The following is a 27,970-nucleotide window of genomic DNA, read 5'->3' as shown; positions in this document are numbered from 1 at the left end:
ATTTTCCCCTTCACTTCCATTTCTCTAAGGTCTGCTTTAACTTCGTCGATCCACTTGATTGCTGCTCTTGGGTTTCGGTCAAGAAAGTAAAGAACTAGTTTAGTTATTCTTGTTTCATCTTATCTCTGTAGGCATGCATAGGCTACAACTCTTCTTTACCTCATTGTGTCTAACTTCTTGCTATACTTTCATTTCCATTTGCCATTGTCATACATTGGTCCCATGATTTTTCCTGATTATTTTCTGTACTATTTGACCTTGTTGTTTGGTTGTATTTCAGGAAAGGTATTCCTCAAGATGCAGACATTCAAGTTTCATGACGGTGTTGCAGTGCAGGAGTCTTGCAACTTTGCTGAATGGTTCCTTCTTATCCAGGTTCCTTTATTAATTCAAAAGGCACTTCCACGTTCACTACTTTTCGTACTTTGTCCAATGTCAGGTTGTATTTTTTCATTTACAATTTTAATTTTGTAACCTTTTTAATTCCTATGTTCAGTTTCTATGTGTTTCGGTGACTCCTACGTATCTGTCCTATACTCCACGTTTTCTAAAGCTATAATTAGGCTAGGTTTTAAGCTGTCTCATGGAGGAGATCTATCTACATTTTTGCATTTTCTATCAATTCAGTTAAGTTTAAAAGCTCATCTGCAAAAGCCCAAACATAAATTCTCAGACTATCCCTCTTTTTCCCAGTTATGCTTTTGTAATAGCTGTTTTCTTTTCTTCCATTCGATAATTACATTTGCTATTATACCATTGAATAGTAGTCGGGAAAATCCAGCTCTTTGTCTTACATCAGTTATGATATCAAAAGCTTGTGTGGTTCTATCTACAAATTTGAGTTGCGTTTAAAATTGTGTATTTTGTAACTGCCAGTTATTTGTTGTCATCTCCAAACGTTTTTATGGTGTTGAATAGTGTTTCCCTCTCAGTCGGCTCATATGCTTCTTGTTAGTTCACAAATTTAATGCAGGGTGTCCAAGAAATCTTTTGACAAACTGGGAGATGTTGTAGAGTGTGTCTTGAGGAACAAATCTAAGAAAAGAATCTGTGCGTGGAGGCACCATCCAACGACGCTAAGGAGCGCTGAAGTTAGAGGCATCAGATTCTGCTACTAAGACATTCCTTTGGCAGCTAACATGACTTTGTACACTGACGGATCACAGGCGTTACATCTAGCGATGTTGTCTGCTATTCAGCAATTGCAACTAATTGCCACGTTTGCCAGTGGAAAATATGGAGCTAACGGGTACATAGAGAGGTCTTGACTCATGTGAATACGATGTTCTAATGCATCGGTGTATGACAGTTTCAGACATAGGTTTCCATCTCCAATTTGGCTTTTTCCTGTACACCGACAAACATTCGAGATTTTAGAGGGTTCCAGGACAAGAATGAACTGTGTATGTCCAAAACCGTCATCATCCGATGTAACAAAGCATCACATTTATAAAAGATAAGGCCTTTCTACACTGCAGCTAGCTCAATTTTCTAAATAGTGGCACACAATCGTGATCACTGAATAACAAATATCATTGCTAGACGTTCCACCTCCGTCAGCGTACAAATCAACGTTTGCTGCCTAAGGAGTCGCCTAGTGGTGGGCGCCGGCACTCCGTAGCGCCATGGGAGGACGTTTCCTCATACGGGTTTCAATCCACAGTTTGTTCCTCATTACACACTCAACAATCCCACTAAGTGTATAGCAGCATTTCTATGACACCTTGCATAAGTACATTTATTCTTTGATAAGTGATTATAAATTTCGGATATAATACTTTTTCACACAGAATCGCCTTTGTCTGAAATCTCTTTGGTACTCTTTCAAATGCTGAGCCAGCTGCTTTTTTGAAATAATGTAGTAAGTCACTTGAAAGAGGGAACTCAGTCCCGTTGTTGGGGTGAGTCTCATCTTTTCTTTGGAACGGGTGAATTAATGCTGTACTCTAATCATCGAGTATAGTTTCTATTTCCAAGACTTTTTGAGTGACTGCATGTAGCCTCTTGACTGTTGCAACACCTGTAATTTCCACATTCCAGGAGTTACTGAATCTTAACTACGGACCCTTGTCATTCGCCTACTCTATATAGTTTTACCATGTTTTTTTCTGTATAGCTGTAATTATTTTGTGAATCTTATGAACAAATATAAAAGCGTTATCTTGGCATGCAGCACAAGGGGAATACTGATATAACTTGAATATGTTTTTATTATTAGGAAATGTATGTCAGTATATTAATTAAGGAAACAGTGCCTCGTAATTCATATATAATTCTGTACATTGGAAGGATTGTAATGTTGCAAAGTGAAAACACTAGAGATCGTTGCGTTTCATTCCCAAAATTCTCAGACAAGTTTCCTTGCTCAAATTTTGAGTAGTTCACACTTTCTGGGATTTGCAACACTGTGTCCTTTCTGTCGGTGGAAGGTCAGCAGAGGTGTCCTCACATGCGGGACATTATGTTGTATTACTTTCGGAGATTTTTCTATGTTGCTCTAAACAATCCCAAACTCTGAAAGATTGGCGATCCTTTACAGAAGCTCGAAATTTAGATACTATCGACAGCGGTACTGCTAAAGCAGGATTGCGAAACTCAGCTTTTAGAAATTTCTTCGTCAAAAGAGACGATTTGAAGCTTCCAGAATTCGAACCAAGAACAGCTGCTAACATTAGTAACTTAGAAGTAGATATCCTCGAAGTAGTGAAGCAATTTAAACCATTTAATAAAATGAAATCTTTCGGTCCTGACTATATACCAGTAAAGTTACATTAAGAGTTTGCTGATAGAACATGTCCTTACTTAACAACTGCTCCCTAGGTGAAAGATCTGTACCCAAAGACTGGAAAGCGGCACAGGTCACAAAAATATTTAAGAAAGGTAGTAGAAGTAATCCGCTAAATTACAGGCCCATATTATTGGCGTCAATATGCAGCGGGATTTTCAAACATATATTGTGTTCGAACATAAAGGATTACCTCGAAGACAACGGTCTATTGACACAGAGTCAACATTGATTTAGAAAACATCGTTCTTCTTAAACACAACTAGCTCATTAATCGCTAGTAGTTTTGCAAAAACAGACATAATGTCTTATGGGACAACAGCAATCAGCGAAATTATAATGTTACTTAAAAACCATCTTGATTGCAAATATTTTTATTCATATGACCGGTTTCGGTTCATTCAGAACCATCTTCAGATCTGATATATCAGTTACAGGAGTAACCCGTCCAAATCCAGCAGTTTTCACATGCTACATGCAGATGTGACGTAGCATGTGAAAACTGCTGGATTTGGACGGGTTACTCCTGTAACTGAAATATCAGATCTGAAGATGGTTCTGAATGAACCGAAACCGGTCATATGAATAAAAATATTTGCAATCAACACGGTTTTTAAGTAACATTATAATCGCTAGTGGTGTTGAGTGCTATTGACAAGTGATTTCAAATTGATTTCGTATTTCTAGATTTCCTGAAGACTTTTACCGCTGTACCACACAAGAGGATTGAGGTGAAATTGCGATCTTATAGAGTAAATTGCAAAACGATTTACAAACGATACCAGTATGGTGCTGAAATTGGATATTGACCACAAATAGTGAAAAGTGTGACATCATCCACATGAGTGCTAAAAGGAATCCTTTAAACTTCCGTTACACGATGAATCAGTCAAATCTAAAGGCTGTAAATTCAGCTAAATACCTATGAATACAATTATGTACAACTTAAACTGGAAGGAACACATAGAAAATATTGTGGGGAAAGCTAACCCAAACTGCATTTTATTGGCAGGACACTTACAAAATGTTACAGGTCTACTAAGGAGACTGCCTACACTACGCTTGTCCATGCTTTTTTATAATACTGCTGCGCAGTGTGAGATCCTTACCGGATAGGATTGACGGAGTACATCGAAAACGTTCAAAGAAGGGCAACATATTGTGTATTATCGCGAAATAGGGAAGAGAATGTTACTGAAATGATACAAGATATGGGATGTAGATCATTAACACATAGGCGTTATACGTTGCGTAGGGATCTTTTCACGAAATTCCAATCAATCACTAACTTTCTCCTACGAAGACGAAAATATTTTGTTGACACCGACCTACATAAGGAGAAACGATCACCATGATAACATAAGGGAAATCAGTTCTCGTCGGAAAGATATATGTGTTCGTTCTCTCCGTGCGCTGTACGAGATTGGAATAATAGACAATTGAGAAGGTGGTGCACAAAAATTGCAAAATACCTATGTAAATATATATGTAGGTGTAGATTCTTCAACGTGTCCTCAGCTTGTTTGCATAAAATACTGTACTTGTCAATCTAGTGAGTTACGAATTTCTTCTGGAGCCCCTTTATCATTGCGGATCTACCATATCAACAAGAGTGCTGTATATTTCGATGTTGAGGTTTTGCCGGACATAAATTTTAGGTGCTGGTGACCAAATTACGGGTTCTCCTTTAACCACTGCCCCACTGAGATAGTATTGGAGCCTTATACGTTGTTGTAGGCACGATTCTCACCGAAAGAGGCTGGCACGAGTGCCTGGTGGGGTGTCGTAAGCAATTCACACTAAAGTGACGCTCCCACAGAGACGCTGGAAGCTTTACCAGACGAAGTTAATGAAGCACTGGATGTTTTGTAAGTCGTAAATATTGAGCAGCGAAGAACATATATGGTACATTTGCTGTAATGAAAGAAACGGTAACATATCTAGAAAGTTTCCCGCAGTTTTGCAGACTGTCTCAAAACTGCTTCTATATTGCGTTACACAAAGTGAACTACAGCATTCAGAGGAAAGCAACGGAACTGGAAGTTTTTGATAATAAATCAGATTTTTCATATGATCTTCATCCGCAAATAAGCATGAATCTGCTGATTTTTTGAGACAAAATCAAAATATTAGGACACTTTTCCAAAACTGATCATCCGTAAGTATTTCACTGCGGCAAACTTAACGTTCTTCGATGTGGGGGAGAGTTTCCTAACGTGTCATAGAAATTTTATCCTTATTAAAGGGCAAAATACCTTTTCACCCAGAAAATTTGATTCAAGTAATTGCCAACGTCAAGGACAATCGATTCCTTCTGTGTAATATGGGGCCAGATGATTTCAGGGATCTTAGCGCACTAGGAAAAGGGTTACTAAGTTCATTCAAAGCAAGTAAGAATGTCTGGCTGCATGCTGCACCTGACAAACCTACTGCCTTAACAACAGGCAAGGTCATAACATCCAGCAACCGTGGGTTTCTTAAAGCATTGCAAAGAAGCCGAGAAGTTTCTGCAATGAAATTTTCACTCTGCAGGAGAGTGTGGGCTGATATGAAACTTCCTTGCAGATTAAAACTGTATGGCGGGCCGAGATTAAAACTCAGGACCTTTATTATTCGCGGGCACTGAGCTACCCAAACACGACTCGTGCTTGGATATCTCAGTCGGTAGAGCACTTTTCCACGAAAGACAAAGGTCCCGAGTTCGAGGCACGGTCCAGTAAACACTTATAATCTGTCGAGACGTACTGGGAAAATAAATTTGCCGCTAGTTAACAATTTTGATTTCGATGTCTTGTGTGATAAAATATCGCCAGTAAAAAGGTTCCAAGAAGAAAGGCTTACCTGACAGGTGACAGTATAACGAAACTAAGAAACAGAATTTCTACGAGCAAGTATCAAATGAAAGATATATTTGCTGACTGTACGTGTTTAGCGTAACTGCTAGACTAGTAGTGTTAAATGTTTCCGTATTTTCTACTGCTGATTGTGCTGCTTGGTGTTGAAATAAATTGAAATAAGAACACCGTGAATTCATTGTCCCAGGAAGGGGAAACTTTATTGACACATTCCTGGGGTCAGATACATCACATGATCACACTGACAGAACCACAGGCACATAGACACAGGCAACAAAGCATGCACAATGTCGGCACTAGTACAGTGTACATCCACCTTACGCAGCAATGCAGGTTGCTATTCTCCCATGGAGACGATCGTAGAGATGCTGGATGTAGTCCTGTGGAACGCCTTGCCATGCCACTTCCTCCTGGCGCCTCAGTTGGAACAGCGTTCGTGCTGGACGTGCAGACCACGTGAGACGACGCTTCATCCAGTCCCAAACATGCTCAATGGGGGACAGATCCGGAGATCTTGCTGGCCAGGGTAGTTGACTTACACCTTCTAGAGCACGTTGGGATGCACGGGATACATGCGGACGTGCATTGTCCTGTTGGAACAGCACGTTCCCGTGCCGGTCTAGGAATGGTAGAACGATGGGTTCGATGACGGTTTGGATGTACCGTGCACTATTCAGTGTCCTCTCGACGATCACCAGAGGTGTACGGCCAGTGTAGGAGATCGCTCCCCACACCATGATTCCGGGTGTTGGCCCTGTGTGCCTCGGTCGTATGCAGTCCTGATTGTGGCGCTCACCTGCACGGCGCCAAACACGCATACGACCATCATTGGCACCAAGGCAGAAGCGACTCTCATCGCTGAAGACTACACGTCTCCATTCGTCCCTCCATTCACGCCTGTCGCGACACCACTGGAGGCCGGCTGCACGATGTTGGGGCGTGGGCCGGAAGACGGCCTAACGGTGTGCGGGACCGTAGCTCACCTTCATGGAGACGGTTGCGAATGGTCCTCGCAGATACCCCAGGAGCAACAGTGTCCCTGATTTGCTGGGAAGTGGCGGTGCGGTCCCCTACGGCACTGCGTAGGATCCTACGGTCTTGGCGTGCATCCGTGCGTCGCTGCGGTCCGGTCCCAGGTCGACGGCCACGTGCACCTTCCACCGACCACTGGCGACAACATCGATGTAATGTGGAGATCTCACGCCCCACGTGTTGAGCAATTCGGCGGTACGTCCACCCGGCCTCCCGCATGCCTACTATCCGCCCTCGCTCAAAGTCTGTCAACTGCACATACGGTTCACGTCCACGCTGTCGCGGCATGCTACCAGTGTTAAAGACTGCGATGGAGCTCCGTATGCCACGGCAAACTGGCTGACACTGACGGCGGCGGTGCACAAATGCTGCGCAGCTAGCGCCATTCGACAGCCAACACCGCTTTTCCTGGTGTGTCCGCTGTGCCGTGCGTGTGATCATTGCTTGTACAGCCCTCTCGCAGTGTCCGGAGCAAGTATGGTGGGTCTGACACACCGGTGTCAATGTGTTCATTTTTCGATTTCCAGGAGTGTATGTGTTTTTGACTTGTGTTGTTGTACTTTCTACGGAACACAAAATGCTGTAGTTATATCAGCAGCAAACTGCCATTTCACATTCATTGATCACTGAAGCACACTCAATTTGTGCGACGAAACTGTTACTGAATGTTTCGTGAATAAAACTGCTGGTGCAGACAAAAACAAATAAAAAAAATGGTTCAAATGGCTCTGAGCACTAAGGGACTCAACTGCTGTGGTCATCAGTCCCCTAGAACTTAGAACAACGTAAACCTAACTAACCTAAGGACATCACACACATCCATGCCCGAGGCAGGATTCGAACCTGCGACCGTAGCAGTCACACGGTTCCGGAATGCGCGCCTAGAACCGCGAGACCACCGCAGCCGGCAGACAACAAAAATTTATGTGTACAAAGTATACTATTCTTCCGGTTGATTTGAATCTATGTATCCACTGTGTTAAAATAAAGCTTAATACAATGTTAACTTAAAATATGACTTTAAATGACGTCATAAACCCTATACGAAAGAGAAACATGAGCCAAAATTCACTTACCGCACGGTCATAGCGTCGAGTGTGGTGCGCCGTAGCTCGTCGCTGCCTAACCTCAAAATGTATCACCTATACTCTGAACTGCAAACAGGTGTCACTGTCCTTCGACCAATAAAAGTAATTTCGGTATATTAGATGTATTTCGTACGCAGCAACCTTTGACCTAAAACCCACTGAAACTTTTGATAATTTGCCCTGTGATTTACACATACGCGAAGTATCACAATACTCATAGGGATTAACGAAAATAAAACCAGTTCACTTTCAATTTATATCTGGCAATAAGAGCGGGGAAAAATCAAAATGGAAGGAGAAAGACTACATAGCAATAAATGTGGGCGATTCCCATAACAGTGCTTTCTAACTCTGTACATAAAAAGCAAAAGTTTTAGTGACACACTAGTTACAGAGACATATGTAGATTTGAATCTCTAACATAAAACATTTTTGAGGCACATCAGATGATCCTGAATGTATGTAAACAACGCCGCGCCATTTGAACGCTTCCAACATGTTTCGCTTCGTTGCGCCACTCGTGACTATAAGCAATTATGGCGCGGATCACGATGCAACTCGCAGCAGACACGCCACCTCTGTGTGAATTACTTCATTTGTTAACATGGAGGTGGCTTGAAACAGTGCCACGTCCTCGACACATGTCCGCCCCAAGATATTTCTGCATGAATTAGGAGTTACATCGATAACAAAGTGTGTCACTAGAGGGGTTGGAGAGAAGTATGGAAACAGCAGTACACAACACATTAGCGCACCTAACACGGTACAGGAAACTCGTTGGCTCTCAGAATAGCATCCATTTGTGGATAAGTAAAAGTCCTGCAAAACTGTGGTGAGTTCAGGAAACGATAATGGAGATGGACAGCGTCAACGCAGGTTTCTCTTCAAAATACACAACAACGGCTGAATAATTTCGAGATATGGTGACTGTGGTGTCCACGGTAAATGCAATTGTGCCTCGTGCTGATAAAACCGTCCTGGACAAATTGGGATTTATGAACAAGGCTTGTCGTCTTGGAACACACTTTCACAATGAGGGAACTGGATCATGGTTTGGAATTAATCAGCCAAAGCTGTGACACAACCCTTAAAAGCAACACGACCTTACGAGTGCCCATGAGGCCCAAGGGGTCCAACGGTATGGCTGCCCAAATCATCACCGAACTCCCGCTTTAGTTGACACTCCGCACGCAAACTCAGTCAGATGCTAGAAGCACTCTAAAACAAGAGTTATGCGACCAAATGACATTCTTCATTGGTCTGTAGTCCACGGTTTCCTGTCACGGGAATCTGTAGCACTGAGGAGTGGCATCGCAATTCCAACTAACCGACATTCCCTGGCATGTGGAAGACTTTTCTTTTCGTTTTGATGCAGACAGGGTTCGTGCGTGCTAAATTCGTTTCTACAGTGATATCTGCAGATGCCATCCCAGTAATTATAGTCAAAATCCTCTACAACGACCGTTTGTCACGATTACTCAACACAGGCTTCCATCCGCGTTGTGACTTAGCGGACTGCGCTTTCCCACTTTCACCGTATGTTGTACAACTGATCGATATGGTGTCTCTCTAAACACCAATAATTTGGCTCCCTTTCACTTGCACGAACAATTTTGTCACGTTGTAATTCACTTACCTACGACAACCCCGCACTCACTTGTACACAGAACACTGTTTGGAGCACGACTGGTCCTTGCAGTATGTCGAGGACATTACAAAGGTCAAGTACACCAGAGTAACCCTTAGGCGCCGTTGGATATCGCATTTGTGTTCAACCATGCATTTCTCGCGGTAGTTCAAAATACTGAAATGTTGATGAAATTCTAAGGGACAAAACTGCTGAGGTCATCGGTCCCTACACTTACACACTACTTTAAACGGTATGTGTGTTGTTGTAAACAACACACATACCATGCCAGAGGAAGGACGTGAACCTCTGGCGGGAGGGGCCGTGAAATCCGTGACATGATGCCTCGAACCGCGTAGGCGGTAGTTGCAGGTTATTACCCCAAACAACAGACCGATTTGAAATTCGAGCCCTATTACAAGACTACGTTTTATAGTGAAGTCACAGGCGGTTTACCACCATGTCTTCGCAGTCACCAACTTTCTCCTTAGAGTGTGAAAATATTATTGTTGGCTTCTCCCTTCAGAGGGAGGGATGATCGTCATAATAAAATAGGAGAAATGAGAAATCGCCAGGAAAAAATTAAGTGTTGGTTTTTCCCACACACTGTTCAAGGGTGCAACAGTAATTAAGTAATTTAAAGGCTATTTGACGAACCCACTGACACTTACTTAACTGTGATTTGCGGAGTTATCTTGTACATGTACATGTAGAATTGGTGATGTAAATGTTTCGTTTGCAGGCCTACTTTCATTGGAACGTTTTCGCTTGTATTGTGTACTTGTGTAAGATTTCTCTGTTAATCCTGTCCCTAGTTGTGCGTCATTAGATTCTTTCCGCCACGCCGCTAAAAGTCCTCATTAATGAAATGACCTACAATAGGAAAGATAAACGATGGAAGATGTGCTTGATATTTACGAAGTGCATCAAAACTGGAAACTCTAGGGCATAGACACACCATTTCAGTATCAGTGAGAAATTTTATAATCGTTTTTCCGTGAGGTGTACTAAAGAAACACCTGTTTGTTACGTAATCTGAATAAATATTATTAAATATTCACTAATTATCGTTCTAGCTAAGTTTTATATCATTTATGTTTAGAGTTGTGTCTATGAACTCATTAAGTTCACATACTTTCAACTCACAAAACTATGATATATGTTAGTTTACAAGCACAAAGATACTTCCTAAGGAAACCAACCTCTATATGGCATATAAATCAACAAACATCCTTCAAACACATTTAACCAATCAGACGAATTTTAACATTCGCGTAAGCTAAAAAGCAATGTATGCCGGAACAAGAAGCAGCAGGAATTTTAGCACGAGATATAAAGAAAGTAGTAGATGTCGAAGTGCGACAGTATTCACTCCACACATGCAGAGATTAGAGCCCACACAGAAGCATACCGACAATCCTTCTTTCCACGTACAATACGAGAATGGAATAGAAGGGAGAACCGATAGAGGTACTAAGGGTACCCTCCGCCACACACCGTCAGGTGGCTTGCGGAGTATGGATGTAGATGTAGATGTAGATGTCTTAAATTAAAATAGCCATTACCTCACAAATATATGAAAAACTTGATAATTATCAGAATTAATAACCACTACAAATAACTCCACCAAATACAAGGACATTATGAAACATATTTTCAAAAGTGAAAGGAGAAATGAAGCAACTTAATAGTGACCATACACATACAAACATCTGAGAATCAGACATTTCCATAAAGTTCTCTCTCTCTCTCTCTCTCTCTCTCTCTCTCTCTCTCTCTCTCTCTCTCTCTCTACCTCTCTCCCTCTCTCTCTCTCTCTCTGTCTCTCTCTCTCTCTCTCTCTCTCTCTCTCTCTCTCTCTCTCTCTCTCTCTCTCACACACACACACACACACACACACACACAGAAATATAACCGTTGAATCTAGGCATTCCTTAGTACGTCTTATATTCGCCAGTACTTCATAACATAGACGAGTTAACTTGGTGGGAGAATGCGTGTTCACTTTGCATTCTGTATTAAAAATGGTGTCCAGTGTTAAGACAGCGTGTCAGCTTCACCTGCTTTACAGATGGAGCACATGTAGAACAATGTTAACCCACACAGAAAGTAATAAGGCGCGTATTGAGGAAAAGGTGCAAAAGTCAAAACTGTAATTTAAATGTGAATTTTTAGAAAACGTAATTTGAAAGTACTCCTTACAAAGTAAAATGCATACATGTTTCAAACTACTGGTGATAGCTTGATATAAAGAGGCGAAACGCTCCAAGCAAAATAAATATTTTATTTATTGACTTGCATGCTTGCGTCCCTAATGTGCAACTCAATATAATACCCTCAGCCACGATTTCTTTTGTATTAAAAGTAGCTTATGTTTTAGGACAGCCAATGAAAAAAAAATTACTTGAAATTTTCACAATGACTGCCCATCTACGAGGTATTTATTTGTGACCTGAAAAGCACTAGAATCCTTTAATTAACATTAGAAATATGTCTTCAATACTTGGGATTTAGATGGAGTATTGATCAAAAGCCGATGAACATGTTTTGCTGCTTTTGATACACATAATGACAAAAACATATTTTAGTACGACAGTTTGAAAGATAGTATATTAATCTGATCTAGTTAATTGATGTGATTAGTTACGTGTTTAAGAGACTTGATTGAAAACTTGACTTTTTGTAGTGAAGTTGCTTTTAGTATTATTTATGTTTCCACTACGTAACAGTGGATACATGTTGCTTAATTACATATCTTTGAGAGCCAAACTGTGTATGAACGCCCATCAAACATTTCGTCAACATAATACTATTGCTGATTTCGGCAACTCTTTGTTGCAGGGCAGACTCGTCCTCCGTTGACCACGAAGCCAAGTTTCCTGAGCACGGCGGACTCACTCAGTTTGGAAAGGTAATTACGAGAAACAGCTTAACAGGCTAACAATACATGCAAAGTTGCGCCGATGGGTATATCATAGCGTTGTTGGATGATCCAGGCGAGCGGCGTTAAGGTGCTCGCGCAAAGTTTTAATGGAATTCTAAATAGCGGGCCCGCCGTCCATTACGGGGCTCCCTGGGAGCGCGGTCTCAGCTTTACTACCACCTCGAGTTCAACTAATGGTCGGCGAATGGCAAATGCCGTTCAAGATATATATTGCATTCTCGTGGACCGTTTACTGCATTTTTATATCACTTACCGAAATGAGGTAACCGTAAAAAGGAAAGGAGAATATTCGGCCGATTTCGTTATGTCCCAGAACATTATTTGCAAGTCTTACGGTGGCTTAGGGGATTTTCGTAATTGACCATAAATTATAACCTATACCAAAAGACATTTCTTATCCCTTCTTCCTTTGAAGATTCTTATCAGTTCTTCACAGTATCTTATAAGTATGTTAATCGTCTGAAATTTCCATCTATAAAGGTACAATCGATAAAAAAATAAATTGCAGGAACGGACAACATTAGTCGAAAATATAGCATATAAAATAAATTTACAGAAAAAGGTATATCTGTTTTGTGAATCACAATCTCTTGAGGTAATGCAGCATTTGAAACAAAAGCATAAATTTACTTTGGTAACTTGACTGTTTTGCAACGAGGTAACTGTAACGATCCTTCATCTTTTACGATCGGATCGCGTTATAATATCGCGTGCCTAAAAATTTTGTAATGTAGCTGCTGAACTCTGGATGTAACTAAACATAGTGAGCATTTTTCAATAATAAAATACTTCTCGAATGAATTTTATCCTCGCTACGGAATATGGACTTCCAGGCAGATTAAAATTGTATAGCGGGCTGTGACTCTAGTTCGGATCCCTTGCCTTTCATGGGCAAGTTGTCTACCGAACGAGCAGCCTTTTCCCTTTACCAAAATGGTTCATTGTACTGAAAAACATTGAATTTCTTGATTGCACAAACTGTGATGCGAAACAGAAGCACTACCGACAACAATTATTACATTAAACAAGAATTAATAAAAAATGATTCAAAGAAACAAGGAAAGGAAAGAGTGCCAGTGTATATTTGTATTCACAAGACAATAGACATATTTTTAACAACATATTGAATTCTTGTTCCATAACATTTTAAATTCTCCATTAAGTAAGTTTTTCTTTCAAACTCCTGGAGGGGCGATGATGAGGACAGACCTTACTGGGATGCTTCAGGGTCGTAGAAGCTCAAGCATTCCATGAGGTTAGCCAAAAAATGCAGGGATATCAAATCTTACGATCCTAGTTCATGCTAATGTCGAGTGCAATGCCACAACTACGTTCTTCATATTTGCTGCGAAGAAATTCATTGGTACATTCAATGAATTCGCAACTGCGAATAAGGGCAACCATCGGATGCGGAACAGAATGACAATGAAAATCTGTGCCTGACCGGGACTCGAACCCGGATTTCACGCTTATCGCGAGCGGTGGCCTCACTATTTGGATGTCCGTAGACGACTCAGAGCCTAGACGCAAACTTCCACATGTCGTCAACCATACGTCTACGACCATGCGTTGGAGATACATGGAAGTTTGGAAGAAAACTGTAAAAACTGTTTTAGCAGGAAGAGACGTGTAGTTTCGAAGCGACCCAATGTATAAGAAGTTCGATAATTTACGTTATGGTGTCAGGCCTCCTAGGTGACAGTGCGTCGCAACTAAATTGAATACATTTATGTGCATGGTTATCACAACACCAAGTTATTATAAATAAAAATGTTAGTCAAAGAATTAGTTATTATTTTTAGTCGATCATTTTGACCCATTGTCGAACTAATTCGTGTGTGTGAGAAGAATTCCGATTTATGCTAGCTATAAGAAATTCTGTTTTGTGTGTTTTATTAACTTAAATGAGTGAAGATAGTCACAATCTTGTGAAGACCGATGCTGAATATAAATATATAAATTATTATTAGAGATTAAATTTTTTTAACAACATAATAGATTATATGAAATGTGCATGTAACAGTCACTCTCCTGTCTATATATAACAATATTTTCATAATCCGACAAATTGGTATTGTGACAGGTGTATTCAGACTCTGTGCAGGAATCTGAGCTAGTGGATGTGAAGGGAAAGCCGTCAAACTACATATAATGCAGAAAGCGTGTTTGTTATGAGCACTAGGGTTTGTGCAGCTGTGGTTGGGCATGAATAATTCCGTGAAAGACGAGAAGCTTGTGAAATGGTATCTCGTGCCACACGGTACTGAAGGTTCGGGATACGTCTCATAATATGACCGTGTAATAAACCTGCTACTTCGTAGCCTTTCTGACATTCTTCAAAAGGCGTATCAGTTGATGCGCCGTGGAACGGCCGTATCAGAATTCAAAATGCCTGCTGTGGAGGAGCTGCTCGACCTGGATATCGCTGCTGCCTCTTGAAGTACTGATGGTGAAAAACTTTGTAAGTGGGCAATGCATTTGCTTTTGCAGTTAGTGGCAGGGATAATATTTGCCAAAGTTAAGATAAAACATAAAGCAGTCCTTTGTCAAAGATAAAACTCACGCAGTTTCATGGTCCGCGACCTGACAACCCAGGCGATTCCCCAGCAAATTTTCACGTACTGCTATCTGAACAGATATCTATGAATATTGTAGCGAAAGCACCACTACCTTCTCAGCGTTTCTTCGAGTGTTGTTTCAATGTGTTCAGACAGGGTGGGCAAAACGAAACTGGTCCGTAAAACATTCTATGCATTTTAACGTAGTAAACCCGATTTACGATATGCACTTTGATGCCTGATGAGACAAGGTGGACTGCAGATCTTAAGAATCAAGAAACTATTTCTTCACTGGTTCAGCTTTGGCCATCCAAGATTTCAAAGCTACTGTCGACTCACACAGTTCAGAAAAGTGGATTAGATTAGATGAACTTCCCATAGCAATAGATCCATAGTGATAAGCAGATCTTCTGGGGTGTGGAACATGTCAGAAAACTAGAATACACAATTAAGATTTACAATTTATGAACAGATATGCTAATGTACCTTCTAAACATCTGAAACATATTTACTTTTAAAATTATATAAAATTTACTATCAAACGTTAGATATTCCATTACTTAGGTGCATACGATGATTCTCAGCCTATTGTAGTCATGCATCGTCAAGTATAAAGATAAAATAAAAGCAATAGTCACTTTCTTTTTGAGTAATCAGTCTTCTGACTGGATTGATCCAGCCCACCACGAATTCCCCTTCTGTGCCAACATCTGCACCTCAGACTAGCAGTTGCTAACTACGTCCTTAATTATGTTTTGCAATCTCTGTCATCCTCTACACTTTTTACCCTGTGCATCTCCATCTACTAACATGGAAGATATTCGCGGATTCCTTAACAGAAGTCATAGCATCCCGTCCTTCTTCTTGTCGGTTTTTTCTATGTATTCCTTTCCTCGCCAATCCTGTGGAGGCTTACTCATGGCGAACATTATGATTCCACTGAATTATCAACATTCTCCTGTAGCACAACATGTCAAATGCTTCGATTCTCTTCTGCTCCTGTTTTTCCATTGTCCATGCAATGATGTGCTCTAAACGTACATTCTGGGAAACTTATTTCTCAAATTAAATCCTATGTTTGATGTTAATAGATTTCTATCGGCAGGAATGCCATTTTCGATAGTGCTAGTCTGCCTCTGACGTCTTCCTTGCTCAATCCGTCATGGGTTATTTGGCTGCCGAGGTCGCAGAATTCCTTAAGTTTACCTACTTTATGATAACCACTTGTGATGTTAAATTTCTCGCTCTTGTCTTTTCTGCTACTTCTCATTACTTTCGTCTTCCTACAATTTACTCTCAGTTCGCGATCTGTAATCATTAGACAGCTGATACTGTAATTCTTCGTCTTTATTTTCACTTACGATAACAACGTTATCCTTTCACCTTGAAGTTTAATTCCACTCCGGATTCTTCTTTGATTTCCATTATTGCGTCTTCGATTTATAGACTGAACAGTAGGGGTGAAAGACCACATCCCTAAATTACACACTTTTTAATCCGCGCGCTTTGTTCTTGATCTTCCAATCTTATTTTTCACTCAGGGCTCTTATACATACTGGATATTACGCGCCTTTCCCTATAGTTTACATCATTTTGCTGAGAATTTAGAACATTTTACATTGCTGAATACTTTCTCCAGATAGACAAATCCTACGATCATTGTCTTGATTTTTCTTTACTTCTGCTTCCATTATCAACATGACGTCCGAACGGCCTCTGTGGTACTTTTACCTTTCCTAAAGCAAAACTGGTCGTCATCTAACACACCTAAAATTCCTTTCCCATTCTCCTCCATATTATTCTTGTCAGCATTTTGGATACACGAGCTGTTATGCTGATTATACGACAGTTATTGCAATTTTCATCTCTTGCAATCTTAAAAAAGCCGGGCGCGGTGGTGTAGCGGTTCTAGGCGCTCAGTCCGTAACCACGCTACTACTACGGTCGCAGTTTCGAATCCTGCCTCGGGCATGGATGGTTGTGATGTCCTTAGGTTAGTTAGGTTTAAGTAGTTCTAGGTTCTAGGGGACTGATGACCACAGATGTTAAGTCCCATAGTGCTCAGAGCAATTTGAACCATATGGTGGAACATCGGCAGCCACATACACTATACACACAAACGTGAATAGTTGTTTATTTGGCACTCACCCCAATGAATTATGTAATTCTGGTTGATATTACCTATCCCCTCTATTTTCTTCAATCTTAAGTCTTTCTAATGTCCTTTAAATTAAATTTATAACATTGGATTCCCTATCTCTTTCATATCAATGCATGTTTCTCCTTGTATCACTTCATCAGACAAGACATTCCCCTGATAGAGACCAAAATGTACTCTTTCCACCCATCCGCTCTCTCTTCTGCATTTAACTGTGGAATTATCGTAGCACTATGAACGTTACCAAATGGTTCAAATGGCTCTGAGCACTATGGGACTTAACTTCTGAGGTCATCAGTCCCCTAGAACTTAGAACTACTTAAACCTAACTAACCTAAGGACATCACACACATCCCTGCCCAAGGCATAATTCGAACCTGCGACCGTAGCAGTCGCACGGTTCCGGACTGAGCGCCTAGAACCGTTAGACCACGCAGCCGGTGAACGTTACCACCCTTGATTCCAATTTCACCGAAGATTGTGATTTTCCTATATGTTGAGTCAGTCCTTCCTAAGTGACTTTTATTTCTGTATTCCTAAATTTCATTGAACAGAGAGAGATGAAGAGATGAAGAGAAAAAGGAGTGGTGGATAGGTATGGGAGCACACGGGTGGCAGCATCAAACTCATTGCATTTCACATGGATGAAAACAAAGAACTTATAGTACTGTCACATCCAAAATTATGGACGAAAGCTACACTCTCAGTCCTAAATGAAGTACACATAGCCCGAATAGGTGATGGAAAGAGGGGAGGCATCAGGCATGGAGCTACTACACAAAAAAAATTCTGTTTCTTTCAACAATGAAATACTTACCTAAATTTTATAAGTTGGGTGTGCAATTGCAAATGTCATTAAATTACTCAACACGAAGGCCATTTAAAAGCAATATAAAAATTTTCCACAAACCTGCATGCAAAGGACTAAGTATTAATGATAAAAGAAAATGTTCACAAACCTTACGGTATAGAACAGGTCAGCGCAGGGAAAATTACTTGTATTTGTGAAAGATATGACATGTTAAAATCAAAACTAACATTAAAAACCATATGAGGCTCGGCTGAACTCTGAAGTCCTATGAGATTCCATTTGTAATCCAAGGAGGTCAGTCGACGGGTGGTCCATGTCAGAGCAAAGGAAACCATTAAGATAACGAAGGGTGGATCATACAGGAGCAAAGGGATCCTCGAGAATCAGCTGATCGTTGTATGAAAAAGCTCATAGCAATGGACCAGACGTAATAACAATGATTAAATGAAGCCAATGAATTCTAACCCGAGATTAAAGCTGCAGCACACTAGATAATGAAGACAAAAATACTGTTTAACAAGTCTTATTTTATAGGAAACTTCAATGTAAGTACAAGTTACGTGAACATATTATACAGAAAATTGCATTCCATCAGTAACAGAGGAATACTTAATAGGATGGGTTGCTATAATTAGGTTGGATATGTCCTAAACTGTGTGGGAACGACGGGATCTGGGAAGATCAGCCGAGTGACATATGAACGAGTATGTAATAACGCCAAAAGCTGAGTAGTACCATAAAGATAAAGTACAATACAAAAACTTAGCAGTATTTAAAAAGCTATAATGGAGACATTCCAATAAAGACGAGGAACGACAAAAGATTGAAAAACTTGTAAAGCAAGAGCTACCACATGACATTCATCATAGATATAATTTCTCTGTCCACGTAACCAGAAATGGTATACAGATTTCTAAAAATGTATTAGTAATGTAAAAAATTAACGTCTCATTAAAATTTCCATAAATGTAGGCTAAACTGGAATGGTTACGAAGAGATGGCCCTGCGTATCCCACCGTCAGCTTCAAAGAAGTATCGACGAAGTCACCACCTGGGCTATCACAAACTCTCTGATGTGCTATCAGGACAGGAGCCATGCAATCACCTTCGTCCAGTGGCTCTATCAGGTCACCTCACCACTGGTTAAGGTCTGCAAGATACCAGCACCGTTGACGAAAGCAACTAAGTTTTGGGAGCCACGTTATATTCGTCACACATCGATTACGCGAAGGACTTTCACCGTCGGGTAAGAGATAATTGTGTCAACTCTACCCTGTTCTCAATCCACGATCAGTCCTGTCACCAGATATTGTCATCATCATTAACAAGACGCTTCCGCGGACGAGCACTAATTATACAAGTGTCGACTGGGCCGTCGCTGTGGAACAGCACCTCAGTGGGCTGCATTGTGTCCAAAACCGGGCTCTTAAGCCGGCTCCGCACCTACGGCCTGACCACCCACCAGACGTACTTCAACAGGCGACAGGCGTCCCTTACCTATCGGAGCTATTTAGTACAATGACGTGAGCCTTCTTCGAAGTGAGAGAGGACTCCAAGGAGTCACATACCCGTTCAATGGGACACAAGGATCACAGACACATCACTACCCGCTAGACAGATCTGCTGTTTATTTAAAGTTTCAGCAACTAACAGGCAGAATGAAACAAAAGACGGTGAACGAAACAGACAGGTGTGCCTCAGGTGAAATAAAGGGCGACCCCGAGATGGGACACACTACCGACAGTCTTCGCTTCACCAAACCCTGGGATACAAAAGCACAGCAAAAATTTCTCTGTTATTGCCGACCCGTCAGTTGGTAAAAATCATCGGTACCGTAACCACGTCCGAAAATGTACGATGCAAATCAGGATAGAAATGGTATGAACGGAAAACTTTCGTGGAGCACGACCATACAACCTCTGAAATTCTCTGGCACATGTGACAACTGGTAGTGTAAGGCTTCACTGTGTGATTCTGTTGAAAACCTAGGGAATTTACAGCTAGTTAGTTAGTTAGTTGGCGGCATGTTCCACTGATCAATCCCACGGTACGGTGGGCGTTATGATGTGGAATGTGTCAAGTGCACAAGACATGCACATGTGAAACAAACTTCTTTTGATATATACATATATTAAAATACAGAGTTAAAGATTAGTATATCTATTATTTACCTCATTCCCTTAAATGGCACAAAATGCATATGCTATATTTATGGATTTATTTATTGCTATTGAATTATTCATCTATGGTATAGAAGTAGTTGTCACGGAGATACGATTTCAGATTATTTTTGAGCTATTACTGTTTTCTATCAGACACTTTATTTCAGCTGGTAATTGGTCAAAAAATTTATAGCAGCATATTTGACCCCTTTCGGTGCCAAAGACAGGTTGAGCAAAGGGTAGTGTACGACTTTCTTTTTTATGGTATTATAATCATGAATGTCACTGTTGTTTTTAAACTGGTTCACATTGTTAATAACAAATTTCATTAGCGAGTAGATTTATTGTGATGCAGTTGTAAGAATTCCCAATCTTTTAAAAAGAATATTACAAGATGTGCGACTATGAACCCCACACATTATTCTAACCACTTTCTTTTGAGTGCATACTTTTTGTCTAAATGTTGAGTTACCCCAAAATATTATTCCGTATGACATCAGAGAGTGAAAGTAAGCAAAGTATAATAGCTTACAAATTTCTATATCCTCAAAACTGGCAAATATTCTGATCGCAAAAGTTGCTGAACCTAGTCGCTTTAGGAGATCCAAAATATGAATTTTCCAATTACGATTATGATCTATATGTACACACAAAAACTTAGTATGCTCTGCCCTGTCTACTGACTTCTGTTGATGTGTTATATCTGTTGAAGTAAATGCACCTTTTCCAGCAGAAAATTGGATGTAATGTGTTTTTTCAAAGTTTAGAGCAAGCCAATTAATGTCTTTTGGAAAAGCCTTATTTGTATCATTTTCAATTGGACTATCTTTTACTTGATTAATAATGACGCTTGTATCATCAGCAAACAGTTCAGCTTCCTGTTTCCGATAGGAAGCGAGGTGGTTCACATATGTCAAGAACAGAAGGGGACTCATGATTGATCCCTGTTGAACACCTAGTGTAATTTCACCCCAGTTACATGAAGTGGCAAACTTATTTAAATCACTTGATCCATATAAGGAAACTTTCTGCTTCCTGCTCCGTAAGTATGATTTAAACCACTCATATGCTATTTCATTTATACCACTGAATTGTAATTTCTGTAACATAATGTCATGGTTCATACAATCAAATGCTTTGGACAAGTCCCAGAAAATTCCTATTGGTGACATTTTACCATTTAAAGACTCTATTATGTCGAAGGTGATATTGTACATTACTGTCTCAGTGGAACAGCATTCCGAACTGTGATTTACTAAGTATCCCATTACTGTTGAGATGGCTAACCACTCTCGAGTACAATATTTTCTCGAAGATTTATGAGAATGCTGTAAGCAAGGATACTGGCCGATAATTATTGACATCTATGGTGTCCCCCTTTTTGTAGGGATGCCTGACAGTGGCATATTTTAACCTGTCTGCGAAAATACTTGAGTTAATGATGCATTACATATGTGATTCACAACGTCATATGTAATTGTTCCACATTTTTTTATATGTTATTAGAGATTTCATCTACTCAAACAGAACATCTGTTTTTCAGAGATTTTATAATTTTACTTAGTTCACAAGAGATTGTTAGGTGAAACTCAATCTGAGTAGTATGGTTTTTTTTCAAAACAGACTCTTCCATGTACTGCCTAGCTTTTTCTTTTGAACTGTTCTCACCAATTTTTTCTCTTACACATAAGAAATGGTTGTTGAATATATTAGGTAATTGTATACTGTTGGTTCAGATGGTCTCATTCTCTTTAACGGTAATACTACCTGCCCCAGATGTTACTTTTCCTGTCTCCCTTCTAACAACGTTCCATATTGATTTCATTTTATTACTAGAGTTGTTAATTTCTTCTCTAACATACATATTTCTTGATTTCCTTAAAACTTATTTCAATATGTTACAATAATTTTTACGGTGTAAGACTACTTCTGGATCTTTATTAGTCCTTGCTGTCTCGTACAATTTTCTTTTTCATTCTGAAGACACATTAATACCTGTATAATCCAAGGTTTCTTTGAAAAGTGTGTAGTGATACATTTGGTAATTTTCTTTGGAAAACCATGTTCAAAGAGGGATATAAATTTATCGAGAAATATGTTGCACTTATCATTAGCATTTGGCTTATCACATACATCTCCCCAATTAACAATTCTTAAGCTTTCTCTGAAGTGCCGTGTAGATACCGAGTTGAGCGACCTCACAATTTTACTTAATGGTTTCTGAATTGAACACATGTTAGGTTTAGTAAGTTAATCAGTTGTGCATCAAGGTCTGGCAATCCATTTACCACAGGGAAACACATGTTAGTTTTAAATCCTCTTTCTGTACAAATACATTATCTATTAGCGTGCTACTGTTCTGAGCTATACATGTAGGGAAATTGATCACTTATTCCAAGTTATTTGTTGTTAATAACACTTCTAGTTCACTTTTCCTATCAGAATTACTTAGAAAGTTTACATTGAAATCACCACACATTAATAGCTTCTTCTTTTTGTGTGACAGGCAGAATAATAGGGAGTCAAACTTTTTTATGAACAGCTCCCAGTCTCGAAATGGGGGCCTGTACACTGTTGCTATTATCAATACTACATTATCTACCTGAAGTTCACATGCACAAATCTCAAAGTGCTGATCAACACAATATTTGCTTACTTCTTCAGTTTTGTATTTATACCCTTGTTTTATTAAAATGGCAACTCCTCCTTAATCCATCCTAGATCTACAAGTGTAAGATGCTGAATTATACCCTCTTATACTGCCACTGTCCATGCCCACAGTTACATGGTGTTCAGACAGACAGAGTATATAAATCTCATTCTTATTTTTGATATCATGGAAACACACTAATAGCTCATCTACATTTATTATTCCCCTGATAATTTGATGAAGTATGTTGATACTGCCCTTAGCTTTACCCCTATTAACTGTAAGTGAAGTTTCTTTTATTCTGTTTATCTTGATAGTCATCTGTCTGGACCTTGGCTTTAACCCAAAAACCTGTCTCCTGGACCCATTAACCACAGGAATCAACCCTTGTGCGACTGTGGACCCCTTTACAGTTTCTGTTAACAGAGAAGCTAACTTACTTTTCCCCATCCAATTCAGGTGTAGCACATGTGTAGTGTATCCACACCTACCAATAACATTTACTGGAACAACTCTCATGTGAGTTTTTGCTTCGGAGTGAAGTATGTCTCGAAACCCACTACCTACTAATGAAGTTTCCATGACTTGGCCGCAGTCTGTTTTCCGGGTCGGATCCTTCTCACGCTATACCACCACACAACCAGTGCAAGCTTTAGGAAATTTCAATACGTGACACACAGTAGTGACATGGATGTTAATTTCATTCATTCAATCAAAAACGTTGCGCAAATCATGTTACGAACGAGAGCCTTCACGCGTGTAGATGGATTCAAGATGATTTACAGTTAGACGTTACCACCGATGGGTACTGCAATATAGTAAAAACACTGCTAATTACAGCAACTACTTCTAGGTTACATTATACATGTATATTACTAAAAAAAGCGTTCTCTGGGAAGAGCTACTACCGCTACTCTCTTACAGCTCAGCTGTCGCTTTTGTTTAATGATGCAAACTGATCCATCTTAAGACAAGAGGAACGACGCACCACGAAAGAAATATCCAAATGCGAAGAAAATCGGTAAATGTGCTGTACATGTAAAGCCAAAAAGTCGAATACAATTACAATTTCTGAAGAAATTGATATCTATTCAAGAGAATAGCTGCACCAACTACGCCAGTAACACCTAGGTCCACCTATGGCTCTTAAGCAAGGAGTAATCCGACTTGACATTGATTGCTAAAGATGTTGGATTACACCCTCCTGAGGGATATCGTGTTAAATTCTGCCCAACTGGTGTGATAGATCGACAAAATCGTGAGGTGATGGAGGGCTCTGTTCACAATGCTCTAAACATTCTCAGTGGGGGACAGATCAAGCAACTTTGCTGACCAAGATCGCAGTGCCAAAATGTAAGCGAAGCTCTCCTATACTGATGCTACGGATCACAACCACATGGGTTCTACTATGACATGGAATGGCAATCCAAACCAGCACTCCTCGTTGGCGGGTTATACAGTGGGCGACAGTCAGAATGGTTTCCCACTGCTGTCTGGGGCTTTTCCGGACACATATTTGCTGGTTATCAGAGCTCAGTTCAAAGCCGTACACATCGCTCAAGAGAGTTCTGTGACCTTTAACATGATTCGAGGCTGAAGATGTGTCAAGAGACGCCACGCATAGTGGTGGAATACTAAAATGACTGTCACTCGTCTTACGGCTCCACAACCAGCAGTGACTGTCTGGATCGACATTTCTTTTCATAGCAGGAGCCATTTGGTTGTTACTCGCGGCACTGTTACAGCGCGGCGATACGCTGACGATATTCTACGCCACGTTTCCTTCATCTTCATGGCAAGCCTTCAAATGGTTCAAGTGGCTCTGAGCACTATGGGACTAAACATCTGAGGTCATCAGTCCCCTAGACTTAGAACTACCTAAACCTAACTAACCTAAGGACATCACACACATCCATGCCCGAGACAGGATTCAAACCTGCGACCGTAGCAACAGTGCGGTTCCGGACTGAAGCGCCTAGAAGCGCTCGGCCACTGCGGCCGGCAAAGCCTTCGTGTGGTTACATTCCAGAAAGATGAAGCCTACCCGCACTCCACAAGAGTTTACACTGCTTTTTTTCGTGCTTTCCAAACCTTGCCCTGACCAGCCGAATCTCTCCCCAAATGAAAAGGCTTGGACCATTTAGGCAGGGCGCTGCCACCAGCTTTGGACATTAACACTCTGATGGAGAGAGGAGAGAAATTGTTGTGATATCACTTAAGAGGATATTTCAACAATTGTAACACACACTGCCAAGCCGAATAATAAATTGCGTACGGGCCAGAGGTAGACATACGCGTTACTCAATCCCTCAGTTGGTGAAGCTCTTTCTCTTGAATAAAGTGTCCAATTTTTCTGGTGCTGTAATATGTTTTCTTGTTTGTACATGTACATCATATCCAACAGTTTCCGTCCCATTAGGGTAATTCCTATGTGGTGAGTCTTATTTTTTTCCTATAACATTATTTCAGCGAGTAAACACAAACCGTTATTAGTTCTGGATACCAGCGAAGGCATGCTGCATCTAACATAAATTTTACTTACGATTGCTAATCCAAGTAATGTCATAGACTATATAAGGGATGGCTAAAATTATTCTTTTAGAAGGTTTTGATAATTCAGACGGTTTTTGAGTATTCGGACATTTCTTGTGTATAGCCTGAAGTCAATCTGCAACTTCTTCGATGTTTCGCTCTAGCGTTTTAAAACAACATATTGGAACTCAGATAGCGAACAGTAGTCTGCATGGTAATATTTTCAAATCTAGTAAAGTCTTTGGTCATTGCCGATTTCAATGTCAGTTTACTCTAGATGATAAAAAGAAATACTTTATTGAGTATGTCTAAGTGTGAATCCCTAAGAGTCTAAAGAGGCTAATAAAAATATTCTATTAGCTACTGTAGACAATATTCTTGTGATATGTTTTGAAAAATAAACATTTCTTTTCGCCTATGCTGCATTTTCTCTCGTTTATATGACTAAATTATGGTCTCCCTTCCATAGTGCTGTAGTCTGTAATTCTGTTGCCCAGTAACGCAAGTGCACTGGATGGAAGTGTCGACGAGAAGCAGCTGAAGCGCCCCCCGTGTTGCAGGCGGTGGTGCGCGAGATGAACCGCCTGGGCATGATGGTGGACCTGTCGCACGCGAGCGTCGCCACCATGAAGGACGCGCTCGCCACCAGCCAGGCGCCCGTCATCTTCTCGCACTCCAGCGTCTACGCGCTCTGCAACAACTCGCGCAACGTGCCCGACGACGTGCTGCACCAACTGGTCAGCGGGCTCGACTGCGTACAGCCTAGCCGTAAACATAGTTCGCTAGCTCATCCTTGTGTTGTAGGTGAAAGAAGCACTAACATATTCGACGCACACCACCTACACGGTGTTTAAAAAATGACCGGTATATTTGAAACGGCAATAAAAACTAAACGAGCAGCGATAGAAATACACCGTTTGTTGCAATATGCTTGGGACAACGGTACATTTTCAGGCGGCCAAACTTTCGAAATTACAGTGGTTACAATTTTCAACAACAGATGGCGCTGCAAGTGGTGTGAAAGATATTGAAGACAACGCAGTCTGTGAGTGCGCCATTCTGTACGTCGTCTTTCTGCTGTAAGCGTGTGCTGTTCAAAATATGCAAGTGTGCTGTGGACAACATGGTTTATTCCTTAGAACAGAGGATTTTTCAGGTGTTGGAATTCCACCGCCTAGAACACAGTGTTGTTGCAACAAGACGAAGTTTTCAACGGAGGTTTAATGTAACCAAAGGACCGAAAAGCGATACAATAAAGGATCTGTTTGAAAAATTTCAACGGACTGGGAACGTGACGGATGAACGTGCTGGAAAGGTAGGGCGATCGAGTACGGAAACCACAGAGGGCAACGCGCAGCTAGTGCAGCAGGTGATCCAACAGCGGCCTCGGGTTTCCGTTCGCCGTGTTGCAGCTGCGGTCCAAATGACGCCAACGTCCACGTATCGTCTCATGCGCCAGAGTTTACACCTCTATCAATGCAAAATTCAAACGCGGCAACCCCTCAGCGCCGCTACCATTGCTGCACGAGAGACATTCGCTAACGATATAGTGCACATGTTTGTTGACGGCGATGTGCATGTGGGCAGCATTTGGTTTACTGACGAAGCTTATTTTTACCTGGACGGCTTCGTCAATAAACAGAACTGGCGCATATGGGGAACCGAAAAGACCCGTGTTGCAGTCCCATCGTCCCTGCATCCTCAAAAAGTCCTGGTCTGGGCCGCCATTTCTTCCAAAGGAATCATTGGCCCATTTTTCAGATCCGAAACGATTACTGCATCACGCTATCTGGACATTCTTTGTGAATTTGTGGCGGTACAAACTGCCTTAGACGACACTGCGAACACCTCGTGGTTTATGCAAGATGGTGCCCGGCCACATCTTACGGCCGACGTCTTTAATTTCCTGAATGAATATTTCGATGATCGTGTGATTGCTTTGGGCTATCCGAAACATACAGGAGGCGCCGTGGATTGGCGTCCCTATTCGCCAGACATGAACCCCTGTGACTTCTTTCTGTGGGGACACTCGAAAGACCAGTTGTACCGCCAGAATCCAGAAACAATTGAACAGCTGAAGCAGTACATCTCATCTGCATGTGAAGCCATTCCGCCAGACACGTTGTCAAAGGTTTCGGGTAATTTCATTCAGAGACTACGCCATATTATTGCTACGCATGGTGGATATGTGGAAAATATCGTACTATAGAGTTTCCCAGACCGCAGCGCCATCTGTTGTTGACAATTGTAACTACTGTAATTTCGAAAGTTTGTCTGCCAGAAAATGTATTGTTGTCCCAAGCATATTGCAACAAACGGTGTATTTCTATCGCTGCTCGTTTAGTTTGTATTGCCGTTTCAAATATACCGGTCATTTTTGAGACACCCTGTATAAACACTGTGTCTCTCTTCGTCTGCTCCCTTATATTTTTTAAGTGTACACTATACTTTGTAAAATGATGTCTAATAGATACGTAGAGATGATATTTAATTCACTGCCGCACCTTTGACATACTCTTACTGTATGAGGATAAGTTGTGAAGTAAAGGTACTTCGACAAGAAAGGAAACTCCTGAGAAGTGATGAAGCAAAAGCATGACCCTCGACCTCTACGCGCTTCCTGCACTGTTACCCAAGCCTCCCAGTTCCGTCCTGGAAGCATTTGTGTGGCATCGCGCATATCCGCTCTTGCATCTCACTCTTTACTCAACGAGAATGAGGATACGAAGGTCTGCTTCATCAGACCAAAAGGTGCACGTGATTTTGAT

At 40.9% G+C, this 27,970-nt stretch overlaps 1 protein-coding gene across 2 annotated transcripts in view; it reads left to right on the top strand.

Moving 5' to 3' along the window:
- Positions 1-27,970, top strand: part of LOC126355975 (dipeptidase 1-like) — a 746,627-nt gene that overhangs the window by 654,678 nt on the left and 63,979 nt on the right. For both annotated transcript variants that reach the window (XM_050006585.1, XM_050006584.1), the window contains exons 6-7: positions 12,229-12,298; positions 25,763-25,939. In XM_050006585.1, coding sequence (XP_049862542.1) covers positions 12,229-12,298; positions 25,763-25,939 — 247 coding nt within the window. The remainder of the gene's footprint in view (positions 1-12,228; positions 12,299-25,762; positions 25,940-27,970) is intronic.

This window comes from Schistocerca gregaria, chromosome 3 (assembly GCF_023897955.1).
Source record: "Schistocerca gregaria isolate iqSchGreg1 chromosome 3, iqSchGreg1.2, whole genome shotgun sequence".
Taxonomy (NCBI): domain Eukaryota; kingdom Metazoa; phylum Arthropoda; class Insecta; order Orthoptera; family Acrididae; genus Schistocerca; species Schistocerca gregaria.
Note: the sequence above shows the minus strand (reverse complement) of the source record. Positions and strands in the feature narration are given on the sequence as shown.